General features: G+C 37.6%; 1 protein-coding gene across 1 annotated transcript in view; it reads left to right on the plus strand.

Annotated features, from left to right (window-relative positions):
• LOC108048306 (acetylcholine receptor subunit alpha-like) overlaps positions 1 to 19,621 on the plus strand; it is a 124,648-nt gene that overhangs the window by 29,700 nt on the left and 75,327 nt on the right. Inside the window, 1 exon segment of the mRNA XM_044461092.1 lies at positions 16,012 to 16,685. Within this exon segment, the coding sequence (XP_044317027.1) occupies positions 16,631 to 16,685 (55 nt within the window). The 5' untranslated portion in view covers positions 16,012 to 16,630.

Here is a 19,621-nt window from a genome sequence, read left to right on the forward strand (position 1 = left end):
TGACGCTGCCGTTTTGAACCTCCCATTTAATGAGAGTGTTTGGCATTTAAGGTGCTCTATGAAAGCCCCTGTTTGTCGATATGAAACCCCGATTTCTGAGGCATATTCAGTAAAACAATGAATAAAATTAAAAAATGATGTCGAAATATTCATACATTTACAGATGAATATAATAAATATATATTTTAAATATATATTATATATAAGTTAATAGTGGAATTAGGTTCATGATTAATATGTATTTTCCAAAACTCCATATATTGGAGTATTGCTTAAGCCCAAAACTTAATTAAAACTCAATTGAAAATATTTGTGTTCTGCCACATCAGTCAATTTTTTAAATTATTGCAGGAGAATATTTATCAAGCCTGTGGAAAACCCTCACTTGGCCTATATATACTTGTATTTACTGTATTTTGATATAAGGTATGTAAGGCTCCTGCCGACGAGCCTGTATTTTTGTGTTTTGTTCGTCCTGTTGTTGTGGCTCCTGTTGGCTTTAAGTGCTACTGGCAGCTGACGACGGCCGAACAAAACAAAAAGCGGGAAAAAAAATAGTCGAAGCCAAAAATTGCTGACAGCATTTTTGGAAATTGGCGTCGAAGGCTCAGCAAGGATTCTGAATGGGAGAAAGGGGAACAGGGAAAGGGGGACAGAGAAAGGGGGACAGAGAAAGGGGGAACAGAGAAAGGGGGAACAGAGAAAGGGGGAACAGAGAAAGGGGGAACAGAGAAAGGGGGAATAGAGAAAGGGGGAACAGAGAAAGGGGGAACAGAGAAAGGAGGACAGAGAAAGGGGGAACAGAGAAAGGTGGAACAGAGAAAGGAGGAACAGAGAAAGGGGGAACAGAAGAAGGGGCACAGAAAACAACAGGAGAGAGCGGAGAAAGGGGCGACAAGTGCGTTTGACAGGCGTGGCATTAAAGCCGCCATAAAGCTCACATCGATTGTTTCGCCGTTGTGCTTTTTATGTGGCCGCTGCTGTTGTACTGTGGCCAAAACCAAAGTTTGTCATAAAGTGTCAAAGTGAATTGAAAATTTCCATTAAGCGCTGCAAATCTGCAGGATTCGCGCCTACCGCAAAAACCGCGCTCACAAAACCGCACCCAAAAACATTGTTGCGACCGGGGGGAAAAAAAAATACGAAAAACTAACTACAAAAAAATAATCACAATAATTGAAACATTCTCGCTGACAAAGGCGCTTGTAAAATGATTTAAATGATATCAATTATGGACCATCAACGAGTTGTAAAGGCGTAGAGCGTGATTTGGTTTTAAGTCGATCCGCCAGTGTTGTCATCTCGATTCAATGAGGTTAATAAATGATGAAATGCAGTGATTTCATGCGCAATAATGATGGGTGTAAAAAGTTGGGTGGAAAATATGTATTTTTTTTTGATAATGGAAATAGACATTAAACTTTTTTGTGGACTGAAACTACATGTGAGCAACAAATCCATTTTTTTAATACATTTAAATCATAATTGGCATTAATATACATTTTTTAAATAGTAATTACTTTTATTTAAGTAAATTTAAATTTAAAATTGAACCAAGTTTAAGTGGAAATAAACATTTACGCTTTTTTTTTGACTAAAACAACAATTAAACAATTAATTACCTTTTTATAAACATAAACCTTTTGATTGACATTAATGCATATAATTATTTATAAGTAAATTTAAATGTGCTTTGAACCAAGTTCAAAGTGCTAACATTTTTGGTGTACTTAAGGATAAATAGATTGGACGTCGGTTCACATTTTCGGCCTTAAATGCTGGAGAAAGCTTCGGGCCGTGCTCGCAAATTGTTGACCCTCACATATTTCCCTTCCATTGAAATTTGCCTGTACGAAGCGGCACTTGAACGAGTTCAAAGTGGCATTTTCCATATTCGTTTCGGTCGCTTTGTGCCTTTGACTTGGCCCGTCGGCCATTGTTAAGCTGCTCCTTCAGCGGCCAACAAAAAAAAATGGCCCTGCCAGGATTCCCACTCCCCCGATGGCGAAGGAGGCGATGGATCCTTTGGCGAATCCTTTTTTGTATGCATTGTATGGTGTGGATCGGGCTGGAGATGCTGCTGGTACTGGGGACTGGGGACTGGGTACTGCGATTGGGACACTCGGCCAAATAATGCCATCGAAACTCGGGAATGAAGTCCTGCATGTGACATTCCATTGTTATAACATAACAATCGATTCCAAACGAACGTTGATGGGATAGAAAATGTCTTTATTAAATTAAAACAAGATTAAGCTTAAGCCTAATTGGGCTTTTATTAATCAAAATTCGACTGATTTGTGAACTGTAAATTGTAGTTTTTTGACCAAGTTTTAATGGATAACCAAATTGTAATACTAAGAACGATACATTTGCCACAGTAAGAATCATTATCATACATTTTAAATTGAGAGTTATATTCCTGTAAAGCTATTGCCTTTTCATCGCTGCATTTGTGTAATCTAGAAGCCATTTTTCTCAGTGTAGCGTCGAGTGTTCCGCGTCATGATTGATGCCCAGTTTGCGCGAGATTTCGTTTTAATGCCTTTGACAAATCCGTTAGCAGAAACGAGGGGAGCGCGGCGTGCAGGGCCGCAGGACCTTATCCAACGTGATGCGGAAGGACAACTGAGGACGAGGCAGGGCAAACGAAACGAGGCAAAGTCTTAATGACAAAAACATTGGAGCGTCAATTTTTTTTTATATCCTTCTCTTTGCCGTCATCGCTATATCCTGGTTGCTGTCGACGTGTGAAGCAAAGGAAACGAACCGAACGTCAAGGACTTGAATAGAAGAGCACGATTTAAAGTGTTTGGCAAGCTAATTTGAAGATTAAAAAATAAAATTTTATAAAGTAAGTAATATGTTAGTTTTGAAAGAGTTTGGTGGGTTTAATTATAAATTTAGGCATTGCAGTTGTGAAAAGCCAACAAAAAAAATTTTTAGAAATTTATTTTTCGTTTTGGGAAGTAAAATAATCGAACCGAACGTAAAGTTTTTAAATGGAATAGCATATTTTAAAGTTTTTGGTAAACAAATTCCAGGCTTTAGAAAGGAAATATTATAAATAAATAATATTATAATAAATACATTTTAATCGTAGAAGAATTAACTGTTTTAGAAATTGACTTAATTAAAAATTAAGACAACTGCAATAAACTTTTTGGACGAAGATTAGCCGGTTTTTTTTAAACGTTTAAGATTTTTGATTATGCATAAATAACTCCCACATTTGTTGGTGCTTATTTCCGTTAACAAGGCCAATAGTTCAAGCACTCTGGCACAAAGTGAAGAACTATGTGTGACCCGAAGCTCAGCATCGACCCCAGTTTCAGCCTCAACCTCGACCCCACTCCCCAATGGCAATCTGCTAAAAGAAGGCAAAATATTTGCTGAAATTTTGAGCATTGAAAGGTTGAAAGGTTCGACACTTTGAAGGCGACACTTTGGTGGGAGCGAGAGGGTCGAGGGTGTTCGAGGGAGAGGGCGAAGCTTGGAAGCCATGGACCAGATGAAGATGAATGGCCATTAAGCGCGGCGCTGAGGAATTAGGAGGTTAGGGGGTTAGGTGGCTAGAAGGCTAGAAGGCGAGGAGGCTAAAAGGAGACAGGCGGAAGGATCCGCCCGCTGACAAAAGATGATGACAAAGGGGCGTGCGGTGGGGTTGGGCACAATGCTGAGTCGGTTGTGGAGCCAAAAAGTACACGCACTCGGGAAAATTACGCCACAAAACAAAGTACCACTCAGTACAATAATTAAATCAACAAATAGTTTTAATTACCAAAAAATTGGATTGACCACATTTGCAGATAAATAAAATCCCATTTTTAATTAGGAAATTAAGAGATAAATTTGTAAGCTACTAATAATCCACAAAAATCAATTTTATGTTATTTATACTATTTGTATACCCTCGCAGAGTGTATTATAATTTCAGTCAAAAGTTTGCAACGCAGTAAAGTGTACATTTTCGAGCCTATAAAGTAATGTAAATATTAAGGATCACCTATCAATCCATTCCGAATAATTCTACGCAAGCTAGTCCCTTTTTTGCAAAAAGTCTTCTTTTTGTTGCAGGTATAGGATAAGTATTTTTTAGCAATTTCAGAAATACGACTTAAGTTTTATAGAAACCGAACGACTTTATCCTATAGCTGCCAATCGGGAAAAGGAGAAATAAAATTACTACTTCGTTGTTTCGTAATATATACCTATATAATCTGATATAGTAATTTTAAACGATTTGAAAGCTAAGGGTTTGAGATTAAACAAGAAAGGAAAGCTAACTTCGGGCGGAGCCGAAGTTGATATACCCTTGCAGAATACTCTGTAAATTATATTCTCCAAAATTATTCATATGATGCATTCTTAATACTCATAAAAAATCCCAACTTCCTAACTTTAAAAACACCAAAGTTATGGCATTCCCAATCGTTCTGTTATATGGCAGCTATAGGATATAGTCGGCCGATCCTTATGAAATTTGGTAGGTCGAATTGATTGGCCAAATATAAAACCCATAGGAAATCCCAGCTTCCTAACTTTACAAACACCAAAGTTATGGCATTTCCGATCAATCAGTTATATGGCAGCTATAGGATATAGTCGGCCGATCCCGGCCGTTCCGACTTATATACTGCGTGCAAAGGAAAGAAGGGTGTGTGCAAAGTTTCAATTCGATAGCTTTAAAACTGAGAGACTAGTTTGCGTAGAAACAGACAGACGGACAGACGGACATGGCTATATCAACTCAGGAGGTGATCCTGATCAAGAATATATATACTTTATAGGGTCGGAGATGTCTCCTTCACTGCGTTGCACACTTTTGACCAAAATTATAATACCCTCTGCAAGGGTATAAAAAACCGACGACTATCTAGCTATATCTATCTGCCATAGGAACGATTAAAAAAAACATTAAAATATCGACAAGTTTAATTTTTTTTAAAAATATACGCTTAAAAATCGAAAGAAATCGTTTAATAGAATATTTTATTATTGTATTAGCTGAAAGGGTATAAAAACTTCGACTTGTCGCTTTGCTTATTTTCCTGTTATATTTAATCCTGAATTCTTGCAATTTTCTTAATCATTTTAATGAACACTTAATTGCTTTCTTTATATACCCTTTACGTTTTTTTGTTTATGCAAATCCTATTCTGTAATTTAAAAGCCTTTTATTTCGCTTCAGTGTCTTGACAAAGCATCTGACATGCAAATGAGGCAATTAAAATCGAAATTTAATTGAACGATTTGACAAAGTTTCACTTATTCGAATTTTTGTTTATTAATTTTGTGTGATTACATTTCCGAAAATTGTCAAATGAAATTAACTTTAAATTTTGACTGATGACAAGGGCGATTTGGCGGGTTTATGAGGGGGTTTCTTTATGTGCCTGTTGTTGATGCTAATGTTTTGTGCCGCTTAAAGCCACGCCCTCTTGGACGTCCGCCCCTCTCTTTGGATCATTCTCCCATGGCGTTTGACATAAAAAGCATAATTGATTACACGCACACACACACACAGACACACATAGAACCGCAGGCCGCGCCCCCGCTGCAAACCGCCCCCTTTTTGCGCCTGTATTTGAGGCAGCTTATGACGTTATTCAATTATAGCTTACTTAATGCGGAAAATTTGCTTTCATTCTGAACCGAAAAAATTGCATTTGCCTGCGGGCCAAATGCCATTAGAGGCAGGGTCATAAGCGCGCTGTGTGGGCGGCTTAGCCAAGTTTAAATGGCCAGAAACGAGCTCAAGAGCCAAAAGCCAAAAGCGGGGGCACTCGCTAATGTGTTTGAACGCCGACTGAGTGCAGAATGAATGGACTCACGAGCACGCATTCGAATAACAGTGTATGCGATTATGTATAATTAAAAACAGCACCATTTGTTGTTAAATTAATAATCAAATTGTAGACATTTTTTAAAATTTTGTTATTTAATCTTAAAATATTCGAAAGTCAATTGGCAATGCAAATTTAAGCCAATTGTTAATATGTTTGTATTTTTGTGAGTGAAATTATTAAATTTGCTAATCAAATTACAAATAATAAATAAATACATCATTTTATTTACATATATAAAGATGTTTTTAGACACTAATAATAATAATAATTTATAATTTATACAAATATAGGTATGCGCCTTACTTTACATGAAACTTGAAATTAAAAAAATATAAAGTAGACATATTAAAAAGTTCATGTTTATTTTAATTTAAACACAATCTAAAGCCTTTATGCTTGCCGTTCAAAGTTAATTTAAAATGGCAAAAACTTTTTGATGGGGGAATACCCAAGGTATTCACATGTCCCATTCAAATATATTCCCCAGACCGGGTGAAAGCTCATGCATAGTTAAGGCCCCGTCAAAGGACCCCGCAGATCGGGTGAGAGGGGTGGGGGGGCAGACCGGACCGGACCGGAAGTCGAGCGCCAGGAACCGGAAGTGACCCGCACACAAAGTGCTGGATAATGCGCCTGTGTGTGTGTGTGTGTGTGTGTGTGCTAGTGAGTTTTTTGGCCGGTGCTTAGTAAAATGTTTTAATTATAATAAAATTTCGTCAGAGCAATTTGTTGTTTCAAGGTTGTGGGCGTGGCAGAAGGAGGTCGCAAGACGGCAACATTAATGCGAAATAAAACACTTTTTGCCTTCTACTTGCAAATTTGTGTGTGCCCTGCGCGTGCCACTATATATGTATTATCATTTTCTGCACTCACAAAACATTATGATGCGAGAAAAGGTCACTTGCATTTGCCCGATAAACATACCGACACTTCCATCATTTTATTTCTCTCAGTGCGTGTGCTTTGGTGTGTGGGCGTGACACTTATACCATGCCCATGTTAAACAACAGCAACTCACACAACTTCAGAGAAAGGACACACACACACAGGCGAACACCCACGTAGATGGGTTGACAATACGAGTGGCAATTATTTAACTTGATTTATGTGCTTCAGTCAACATGTGAAGAGGCGGAGGCGGCGGCGGCATGGGGGCGGGAAGGGGCGTGGCCCTCAGAAGCGGCATAATGAAGCGGCCGGGCAAATTTAATTAGAGCATCCTACACAGCCCGCTGGCCACTTCACCTGGGCAGCTGGAACAGAAACAGAACCAGAACCAGAAACAGCAACAGCAACATAAATATCAACGGAAAACTCAACTTTAATGACAAAGCAAACCATTGCGAGTAACTCTCCAGGGTCTAGAACATCAGCCAAACAACTATGCCAACAAATCGGGAACCGATCTTGTGATTATCCTGTAAAATATATGCATAGGCAAAATTTCAAATTTAATTTATACAAAATTTAGAAATAACCTGACTATTACATATTATATATTACATTTTGTATAATATTTCGTTTTAGATAGGAAAGCTTGGTTTTGAACTTGTAAAATATTTAATAACATATAATATTTTGGTTTAGATATAAAAACAGGATCAGGTTTTTGATGATCAATGAACTTATAAAGTAGAACAATAACAATAGTTGAACATAGCTTGATACATATTATTCATTTTATCATTCAGTTGGATAAACTTTATAAACATATTTATTTCATTTCTTAATAGTTAATGAAGTGTTAATCTGAAGTGCTTATATATTGTGTCTTAAGTGCTCGAATACCCCCTTTTTCGAGGGTATCAAGCCAAAGAGTACAACAACGTAGCCATTGCCATGACAACCATTTGGTCAAGTGTCTCATTTTGTGTATGGGGCAAACAAGCTGGGACAGGCTGCATCGTCTTCTTTTCAACTTTATGTCAATAAAAAAAACACAGAACTTGAGCTGCAAAATGTGCAAGGCCCCCTCCCCCTTTTTTTAAGGGGGTGGAGGGGTAGAGGGGTTGGGGGTCTCATAGCAACGATAACAAGTTCCACGCGAACGGATCCTGTCCAAGCGGAAACGAGTAAAACCGCGCCTCATCATAACAAGCCCAAGCAAAATAAAAAGCGACGAAGAAATTGCAGTTCGCATTAAAAGGAAAAATATTGCAAGCAATATAGCGGGGAACAAGGGGGTTAGGGGATTCAAGGGGGTTAAGGGGTTAAGGGCCAGACGGGCTAAAGGGTTACCTGAAGTGGATATCTAATGGCCCTGGCATTAAGCCATTAAAGTCAGCCTCAAGTAGCTCAAAGTCGGTCAAAGCCTGCCGTTTCGATTATTGCTAACCTAAAAAAATACCAGAAGTAAAAAATACAAGTAGTAATAGTATTAAAACATGAGAGGAAATACGTTTGCATTAATTTTCGTTTTTGTTTAAAGTACTTAAATTATTTTACGCTTTAAACATATTTCTTAATTTAAAAATATTATAAAGTAAAAGAGAAGTTATATTTTCCTGTTATGTAAATATTAGTCATAAAACTTACATATTGTCACCAGACAAATTGTAAATAAATAAATGAAAAAAAAATAAAAAAAATATATTATTCAAAAAGTTTAAGTTTCTAAAAAAACAAATTTCTCATTTAAAAGAATGTATTAATTATAAAATATTAATAAAACAGTTTGATTGTAGTATATATAGTTAATGCAAATTGGAAAGTTTTGAACTCATTTTGCATGAGTGGAACGTACTTTTGAGTCATATAAAGTTGTCTATAACTACTGTTTGTAATTGTTCTTTACCAATTTCTTTTAAGACTAAAATTTCCTTGCGGTAAATTGAGTTTCATGTACCGGTATTTAAAGGCAACAAATTTGTCAATATTGTTAATACAATATTTTTAATACGAACATAAAAAGATAAGGGTTTTGTGTTCCCCCATTTTTTTTTTTCTCCGCTTTTTTTTCCTACTCCAAACCCCTTCTTTGTTCACGACATAACATATATGATGCCATGTGGATGTGTCGCCATGAACTCGTATAATTCATGGCGGCTTAGTCGAACCGCATCGAATGGGGCAATAACCCGTCACATAGACACTTGGGATAATCTCGAACAAGATAATCAATTCTCCAGCTCGTAATTTGTCACTCGAACTCGAGCAGCCCGCTGCCTGCTGGCAGCGCTTTAAACAGCTTATAAATACAAAAGAAATGAAACATGGTCGGCGCACAGTGCGTATGAGCAATAAATCTTTGGCGAATGCCAAAGGAAAAATCCAAAATAAGTAGGCAGTAAGCAAAGACAAAGGCGAAATGGGAAATGGGAAATGGAAACTGGGTGAGAGCGAGGTAAAAAGCACAAATCACAGACGGCAGCTGTGACAGAAATCAACTGCCAAGGCGAAGGCGAACTGGAGAAATTGTGGCCTGGGGAAAACTCGTTTTCGGGGAAAGGGTGTCGCCCGCTTTTAGAAAAAAAAGGGGAAAAATAGAGGAAAACCTGCAAGGGCACGCTGCAGGTTGACGACTGTCACCTGCGAGTGTAAGTGTGCGAATTGCAGGCCACCGAAATGCAAAACCAGCGACAAGGACACCCAAGTGGGCGGGAAAACCCAAGGCAAGCGGAGGACACCCAGCCATAAGTAGACAATGAGTTAAAAGCGAAAATCTAGCATCATGGGACGACCCTTCCACCGATCCTAACCCGCAGATATATATGCGCACATATATCCTAGCCGCAAAAAAAAACAAAAAAACCGAGCGCAGGCAGCGCAAAAAAGTAGGCAACATTAAAGATGCCAACGCAAGGACAAAGCTCAGCTGGTGGCCGTTTCAGGGGGCGGGGGGCGTGGTTTAAGGAAAGTGGCCATAAAAAAAGGGCCCCAGAAATGTGTGCGGCTGAGAGCGATTGAAATGGCAGAAATGCGACTGCAAATCGCACATTTACACTCGTAGAAACATTAAAAGAATGGGTTAAATTTATCCAATTTAAAATAAGTAAAAATGTTTTTCTTTTCAATCATTTTAAAAATTTATAAATAGAAACGGGTCAATTAGATGATAGAACTATAATTTACAATATAACTAGTAATAACAATAAACAAATATTTCATATCTTAAATATTTTAAACGATGATTGAACTTTATATATTGGCTGAATTAAAAATGTGTTCTTAAAATAAAAGTTATTTTTAAATCTAGACTGATAAAATATTTTGATAATTAAAAATATTTACTTTTGTCTGTGATTTTGTTAGCTTTTTTACGAAACTGAATTTTGTGAGGGTCTTAAATATTGTGCATTTATCATTTTGATGTCGTCTAGTGTAATTAACTTTCCAATTCAACCATTGCTCGCAGTGTTGTCAATTCATAAAGATGCTTGGCAATTGATCAAATGCAGCGACTGTTTATGGGGGGCATGTGTGGCCATATGTAGGGATATCGGGGCACGAACGAGTATATAGCTCTGTATGTATGTGCGGACGGGCCAATAATGCCGCTCAATTTGAAATGTTGATGCCCGATGATTATATTGATGACGCAGCATCATTTGGAGCATCCAGAGAGAGAGAGAGAGAATGAGATTTCTAACGGGGATCTCAGTGGCAACAGCCGTATTCGAGTGCCAGTGGGTGAAAGTTGGGAGATAGCGGGAGAAAGTGGGCGAACCAACTAGAAATGCAAGGCACATTGTTAACCCCACTTCATTGAAAATGCTAATCGCACTCATTACACGAAATATGCATGTAATAATAGCTAAATCAGCAACAACCAGACAACGGGCGGTGAGACAGAGACGGGGATAGAGACCAGAAAGAGACGGGGGGAGCGAATGGAAAGAGACAGCTGCTGCTGAGCATGCGAATGAGTAGCCTAGATGGTAATGATGATGTTGATGTTGATGGGAATGAAATTGTTGCCTTAGCCATTGTTATGCCTCTCCAGGCTTTTGACGAATACAATATTATAAAAGCCACAAATATTAAGAAATGCAGCACGAACCATTTTTTGGGGCTAAGTTTGAGTGACATTAAATGGTTTGTGTCGCTGTAATTAATATATAGTATTTTACTTTGATGATTAGTCACAATTAATATTGTCATGTTTAAAATATTCCTCAAGGTTAAAGAAATACTTACAGCACTTAAGGTTTAAAAACAAATTTTAACAAATAACCTAAATGGTACGTTTCAAGAAGTAAAATAACAAATACATTTTTTTGCTTATACAATATTTTAGAAAATATATTCATAAGATATAATAAGTTAACCGATAAGTTTCACTTCGCCTCCGTTTGGCTTGATTCCAGGCTTCATAACTTACCCAGACTGCATAATATAGTTATAACGCCCATTATCCGCGTACGCTGCTCTGCATGATTAGGGGTTAAGGGTCAGGGGTCAGGGGCTCGACCGCACCCCATTCGCATTCTCTCTCTCTTTTTTTGTCCGCCTCTGCCCCGCCCCCTTTGCAGACTTGACATGCCGCTAGCGCCGCCTAATGAGCGCCCATAATGAGCGACAAATGTGGTGGGGGTGGTGCAGGGCGAGGGGGTGGCTCCAGCGGGGGCTGTGGGTGGTTGTTTGGGGACCAAAGGCCGTGGCAGTGGCAACTATCGCATGATGACGGGGCAAATTGGGCGGGCAGACAAACGGAAGTTGACGGCGAAAAATCGAATTTCTCTCACGCTTTTTGACTTAAGTCCCATCATTTACCCTCGCTAGGGGCTTAATACTGTTTGTAAGCACTTTGGAGGATTTTAAGACGAACAGATGGTCAAATTTAGTTAATATCATATTTTATATGAACCTTGTAATGTTGTCATACTGAAATCTGGTACAGGAGTTTCAATTATAAGACTGTATAAAAATTGAAAAAATTAAAAACGTATCCTAAGCACATAAAATGCACAAGAAGCATACAAACTAATGTATAAAATAAAAGATTCAAATAATTTAAAACAAATAGCAATATTTTGTAGATTTTTTGTGCAATAAATAGTTGTATTTTTCCAAAATAAATGTTCCAATTTGTCCCGGGTTCTCTGCCATGGAAGCACTACATTTCCCAGTGTGTAAACATCTATGGGGCATGGAAACATATTAAACAAAAAAAAAGACGCAAACAAATTTGATACCTGAAATTAAGCCATTTTGCTGTAGGTAAATATAATTATTTTTAAGTCCAGTATACACACAGTTTCGATGTACAATAATGCACTGCCTTTCGCTCTTGTCGTGTTGTCGTTTCTCTCGTTTTCTGTTTTTGTACATTTCGCCATGCATTTAATATGAAAAGACAACAGGCGAGGACAGGCAGGCAGGTCCTGGCAGGACGAGGGCAGGAAGGACGAGGGCAGGACGACGGCGTTGCCTTGCCCTGTCAAACCATCAAGGCGCTGGCAAGGACAATGGGGAAAGTCTTAAACGCTGTCAACGTTGGCTTTTTCAAGCTTCAAGTGGCAGGACGAAAAGAGTGCGAGTGCGAGTGCGAGCGAATGATGCCCCTGGCACATTTTTTGGGAGACAAGTCCTCGTCCTCGTCCTCGCCGTCCCTCTTCTTCGTACTCAGTCGCCAGCGTGCGGCTGTTTAAATTGACACTTGGCATCTTTTGTTGCATCAAAAACGTGTCGTCCTCGAGCCAGCCATCCTTCCATCGCTTCATCCTGCCATGTCCTGCCACCAGTCACCAGTCACCAGTCACCAGTTACCTGCCACCTGCCACATGCCACCTGGCGCTGCCTCAATCGCAGTAACTGCAGGCGACCCTTAACCCTCTAATTAGGATTGACTCGATTCATTACCTCAAATTAATATGGAAATTTTGGCAAAGATTTGCCCAAGAGCTATCAAAAGTAAGAACAAATAAAAGACCTTAATTGGGAATGTATATAGAGTAGGTGAGTTCCATGACGTAAAACCATGAATAAAATAGTTTAAATATAGTATACAAGTGTTATTTATATTTCTTAATCAAGCTGTTATGTACAAAGAATGGAAAGATAAACTAAAAAATTTTGTGACCCTAGATGTGTGAAAAAATCGCATGGGGTAAAATTTTTTTAATTTAATAAAATGTTTATTAACATCACCCCACAGAACTTTACGATAATGACGCGTCGATAAAAAGTGTTCCTAAATTGATCATTAAAAATGTTATCTCTGTTAAATATGAAAACATTATTCTCTCATTAAATTAGGAATTATGAGACAATTTCTGCAAACTTACTGATATGTCACTTGGGTATTAAGAGGGTTAAGTATTCGAGGGCGTCAGGTGAGAAGGGGGCGGGGGGAGAGGGTTGGGCAGCAAGGACATGGGGGGAAGGAGGTGGGAAGGTCATGCACACTCTTATGACATTTTCTTAAATTACTTCCGAAAACCTTTTCACGCCCTCGCTGAATTGCTCATTCATGCCACTCCAACACTTGGCAGCCCCCTTTCACATATTTCCCACGCCCCCACCACATTACCCACCCCTCCCCCCCCCTCTCGCCCCACCCACTTATAACAATTTTCCCACGTTTCCCACCTTTCCTCCCTCATTTCGTTCAAATGGCGACTTTAAGTCGCCCTAATTGAATTGCGCAATAATGTAGCAAGTTTTCAGGGGCACTGCAATGTTGTTGTTTTAATTCGCCATAACTTTTGAGTACTTTTTTCAATGAATAAAATTTGGGAAATGCTTTTGCCAATACTCTTTAACTATTTCTCATTTAATTAGAAGTTTTGATTGACAAAGCACAAGATCAATTGACAAAAATACGTTTATACAATTACAGCCAAACAAATATTATAATAAATAAATAATGTAATATTAACACTAAATTAAATAATATATCATAGTGGTTTTTTTTATTTTATTTTATAGTTCGAAAATATAAAAAGCTAGGAGAACCGAGTAAATGACAATAATACTGATAAATTCTATTCGACACTTGTGAAAAAGAACTTAACTTTAAATCCAACTCTTGTTACTATTTCTTACACAATATTATTATTTTTATACCCTTGCAGAGGGTATTATAATTTCAGTCAAAAGTTTGCAACGCAGTGAAGGAGACATTTCCGACCCTATAAAGTATATATATTCTTGATCAGCATCACCAGGAGAGTCGATCTAGCCATGTCCGTCTGTCCGTCTGTCCGTCCGTTTCTACGCAAACTAGTTCCTCAGTTTTAAAGCTATCTGCTCGAAACTTTCCCAAAAGTTGTCTTTCTATTGCAGGTAGTATATAAGTCGGAACGAGCCGGATCGGGCGACTATATCATATAGCTGCCATATAACTGAACGATCGGAAAAGCCATAACTTTGGTGTTTTTAAAGATAAGAAGTTGGGACTTTCTATGGGTTTTATTTTTGGCCAATCAATCCGACATACCGAATTTCATAAGGATCGGCCGACTATATCTTATAGCTGCCATATAACTGATTGATCGGAAGTGCCATAACTTTGGTGTTTGTAAAGTTAAGAAGTTGGGATTTTCTATGGGTTTTATTTTTGGCCAATCAATCCGACATACCAAATTTCATAAGGATCGGCCGACTATATCTTATAGCTGCCATATAACTGAACGATTGGAAATGCCATAACTTTGGTGTTTTTAAAGTTAGGAAGTTGGGATTTTTTATGAGTATTAAGAATGCATCATATGAATAATTTTGGAGAATATAATATACAGAGTATTCTGCAAGGGTATATCAACTTCGGCTCCGCCCGAAGTTAGCTTTCCTTTCTTGTTAATGGTAGAAATAATCACAAAATTTTCGTTTGTCTACGAGACACAGTGCGCCATCAATGTCATGTCATGTTTATTTATTCTAAGCACCGCATGACAAGTTTGCTTCTTGGATATAAATCAAGTTCAGCAGGAAATTTCAAGGACAACTTATTGATTTTCATTGGCAATAATTCTGATTAAAACTTAAATAATAAGTTTGATGAAAATTGAAAATAGTGAACGAATCGTTGAAAATACATTAAATTGTATTTTAGTTTTGAACTATGTTTAATTATTTTTCATAACCTTAATCAGTGTATAAATGTATTTCCAAAAACGATTTTTTTATTTTATATTGAACACTTTTTTTACGTCTTTATGAATGCTAAAAGTAGGTTTTAAGCTATGGAAACACAAGTTCCCTAATGTCTATTTTAAAAAGCCAAACAATTTTAAATGAAACAATATAAAAGATGAAGATAAATCGCAAGAAAAATTTAATTAAAAAATGCGAGTTTTGACTTCGGACTTTACTACACAAAACAGGACCAGCTAAAATGCATTTAAAGGGTCCTGAGAATTAAAGCAAGGCAATCACTCAGCCACTCAAAGGACTTTTAAGATTATCCCAGCCTAAAAAAGGGGACACTCGCTCGTCAAGTTTTTGGCAGAGTTATTAATTAAATTAACAGACCCAAACGAGGCTCCGGCCAAGAACAAAAACTTTCGGTGAAAAAACCCTCGGATACCTTTAGATCCGGGGTAAATGAATTACGGAAAATTAGCAATTAAAATTCACAAAATGTTTGTGGCCCAAGACTCAAAAAAAAAACGCGTTATTTTAAAATATACATATATACATTTCAAACAATCCAATTTGGGTCAGCGGCAAGAGCAGAAAATTATAATTAAAATCAATTTGCATAAACAGAAAAATAAGGAAAGTCCTGAGAGGGAAAATTTATTTGGGATTTGCTGCTGGGACTGAAAACTTTATTGTTCTTCGGACAGGAAGCGGATGAGCTGGGCTAAGAAAATTTACAAAAAAAAGGGAAGACCAAGCCTAATAAATCACACACAAATTTTCTTATGTCCCATGTTTTTTTTTTTAACGTTAAGGGGAAAATTATTATATGTAACACAAAAACTTTTAAGCTGTGGGGAGCTATGAAAAAAGTGTCTTAAGAAGTAATGCTTTGGAACCTTGAAGTCTCAATGAATTAAAAAATTAAATTGTAGGATTTAAATATGTAAAAAGCCTTTAAATATTTCTTAAATTTAAGTCTTTTTATATTATTACTTTTACGGTGTTTAACAACCACTCTCTTTGATACATTCCCCTGGGCAACTGGAAGAATGCCTACACATACATTGCCCAAATGAAATGAAAGGAAATTTTTGTTTTTAATGAAAGCACTAATTAAATGTGTCCTTTCTTCTAGGACTTTCTCTATCTGCGCGGAATAAGGAACAGATGGAGGAGGAAGCGCAGGATTGAAACGATGTGAAGCAAAAGGACAACAAGGACAACAAGGAGCAAAGCAAAGGCAAAACCGGGAGGAGGCCACCAAAAAATAAAAACACACACATTTGAAGAATTTTAATCGAAAACTGCCAAGAAACAAATATATTTACAAATACATTTATATACTTAGTAAACGAAAACGTACATTTCTACATTAATATATATATATATAAATATATATATGTATATATAGAGAAATATGTTATATTTACTATGAAATCGAGGGGCATGGAAGCAATACCCAGAATAATAATCGATGTAAATAAATGCTGCCAATTCGATGACACTGCGAATTAAAACCGCAACTGAGATGCATAAAACGCACAACAACAATAAGAGAAATCCACAACACATGAAGAAAAAGTTCACTTTTCCCGCGACAGCCGCGCCTGCGCCTTGAAATATCAAATAGGAACGACTAGAGCCGCCAGAAGAGGATTACATATATATATATATCTGGGTATATATATATATAGGGCAGATCCAGCAACGCACCACCGCAGCACAGGCCAAAAAAGCGTGCAGAGGGAAATGAGATGAAGTGGTTTCAAGTGACCATAGATATGATTCTTGTGCTTTCATTTATATCAAGTAAGTGGCTCGTATTTATTAGCCTCGACCCAATCTTGTTTGGCCTACCCACTCGTTCTCATACCGAAACCTAAACCTAAACCTAAACCTAAACCCAGACCCGAATCCCCATCCGCCATCCGCCATCCGAATCCCCTCGATTCGAGTGCCATTCAAACAAAGCCCGTCGACGGCAAGGACTCGCAACACAACACAAAACAATCGCATGACATTCGCCCGACATCCTCTCAACACTCAAAACATTCTCCAAGTTCCGCCGGCTTTGGACCCCTCGAAACCGACCAATCCCCCCACAATATTCTGCGTATCCGTGTGTCCATTGAGGCGGTCGAGTGCTCTGAGTTAGTTATGGGGGCGGAACTGGGGGACGGGACTGAGGTCCACTCAGAAAATAGTTGGCGTAATTCAAGCCTCAATTAAAAAGGAAAGGAAGCTAAGCCGAAGTTTATATACCCTTACAGTTAGAAGAAAATTGTTATGGTCAACTACATTAGGTTAGTCAAAATAAAAATAACCTTACTCTCACCGTTTAATTTGGGAAATTTTAGTATCCAATAAATTAATTTGAAAGCCATAGAATAATTTTTTATGTTTTAGGCATTCCGAAATTTAGTGTCACCTTTTTTCATCAAAGGCAACTGTGCGTATGAGTGATAATCAAATGCGCAGTTCCTAAAACGCGTTTTGTATTATTCCTTCAGATATGCCTTTAAAACAACAAAGTTTTTATTTCAATTTAGACAGCCCTATTCTCCATATATCAAACCTGACATGATTAAGGAAAATATTTTGATTTCGCTTTTAAATTGTCAAATTGGATTCAAGAACCATCCAAATATCCTCTACCCTCAATTGATTAAAAGCTGCTTTCAGTAAACATATTCATTTTCTTTGGGGTTAAACCAAAAAATAATTTAATGTATCACTTTATTCATGATCAGATCAATAGAGCAGTGGCTTTAAAAGACAACCAATCTCTATTATCTGTTTTCTCAAGAAAATTAGAAATATTCTTATTAATTGTATTGAACAAACCAAATCTATTAATTTATTAGTTTTAATAATACCAATTAGACAAGGCACTTAATAAATTCCTTAAAAAATGGATTTAATGATATACATGAATTATTAGTACTGATAAGAACGACTTTTTTCGGGTGTATCAAAAACGTTGGCTGTTATTGTCTGTGCCAGGCTTTATTGCCAAAGCTTAATTTGGATTTTGGCAATTGCCGCAGAAAGCGAAAAAAACACACTGACGGTTACAGAAAAAAAAGGGATAACAAATGAAAACGAAATAAAAATCACTTTATCGAAACGATTGGAATTTGGAATTAATGCCTTGAACTTAAAATCTGTAGTCGGTAATATTTGCATCCTCTTGTTCGATTTGGATTTCTTATTAAACAAAAAGGAAGCAATCTTCGGCAAGCAGAAGTTTATATACCCTTTTGCCATCATGGCAGCTACACTCATGGACAAAATAATAGGTGCAATAGAAAGACAACTTTTGAGAAAGTTTCAAGCAAATATATACATATATCTCGCTGCGTTGCAAACTTTTGACTGAAATTACAATACCCTCTGCAAGGGTATTAAAACGTCTGCTCTAAAAGTAATATTGTGTGCTTTTGAAAAATAATTAAATTAAGCCATTCAGATAATCTTAATAAACATAAGCATAAGTTTATATCTAGCAGAATCATTATGTTAATTGTTTTTTTCTACAAAAGCTTATTTGATTTAATAATCTGACCCTTGAACACAATCCAATTCGGTCACTTTTTTATTTGTGATATATATATATATATCTATGTACTACATATCTATATCCCTAAACTGTGCGTTTTTCCACTATTTTTGCGAAGGTCGAATGGTGAATTTGGGGTAGCTGCTATTGCCGAAAGGTGGCCAAAAGCGGGGGGTGGGCAGACATTTAGTTGGCTTGAAATGGAAAGTGGCGAGAACGTAACGGGATGAGTTGGCTTTGGCTAATGCAGCCGAAAAAGGACGAAGGACAATGGTCCGGCAGCCCCTTCGTTTTTAGCTCTGGCTTCGGATTTTGGTCTCAGTTTCAGATTCAGATTCAGTTTCAGTTTCAGTTCTAGTTCTATTTGGCGTCCGCAAAATGAGGCCGCAGCTTTGTATCTGTATCTGTGCCCCCGTATCTGTATATGTATCTGAATCAGAGTCTGCGTATCTGTGTGCCAGTATGTGTGCCTGCCAATCTGTGTGTGTGTGTTTGGCTGCATAGCCGAAACTGGCACAAGGCAGCCACGCCCACAATCAAAGCAGCCGCCCCCGCTTCTTGGCCACCAACGCATTGATTGCGAACTGAGCCTGCCTTTTCCCATATTCTCTTACTCTTTTCCCCCATTTTTTGTATTTTTCCCTGGGCTGGCCAACGCCTTTTGTGCGTGTTTTCCGATTTGATTTTCCATTTTTTATGCGCATCGCGTCGCGACGCGTCACCAAGGCCAGCCAGCCAGCTCTTAATGGTCCTCCCACCATGTATTCACTGTATTCACTTTCACTCCTGACTTGAAAATCGAACCGCAGGCTCACAAAGGAAGCGTCCTCTTTTGCCACAGCAATTTGGCGGAATTTTCAAGCACCAGCGATCCTTGACAGAAACATATGTGCTCTGCGACAACTATTTGTTAAAAAAATAAATCGAACTCACATTAATCACCATTCAAACCTGTTCGTACTAATCGAACTAGAACCATTTTTGCCGTGGCAAATGTTTTAAGATAAATCTCCTTTTCAAATGCATTCTTTCCTATTCAATATTAACAATTGCTTCAGGATTTTTAAATTAAAATCAATCTGATGCTTTGATTGTCGTTGTCATTCACTTTCTAAAAAGAAAAACTATTGGTTTTGTATTATTCTTACAGAGCCTTAACCTAATTTTCACATAATAAATTTATAGT

This window comes from Drosophila rhopaloa, unplaced genomic scaffold, assembly GCF_018152115.1.
Source record: "Drosophila rhopaloa isolate 14029-0021.01 unplaced genomic scaffold, ASM1815211v1 contig_3, whole genome shotgun sequence".
NCBI lineage: Eukaryota > Metazoa > Arthropoda > Insecta > Diptera > Drosophilidae > Drosophila > Drosophila rhopaloa.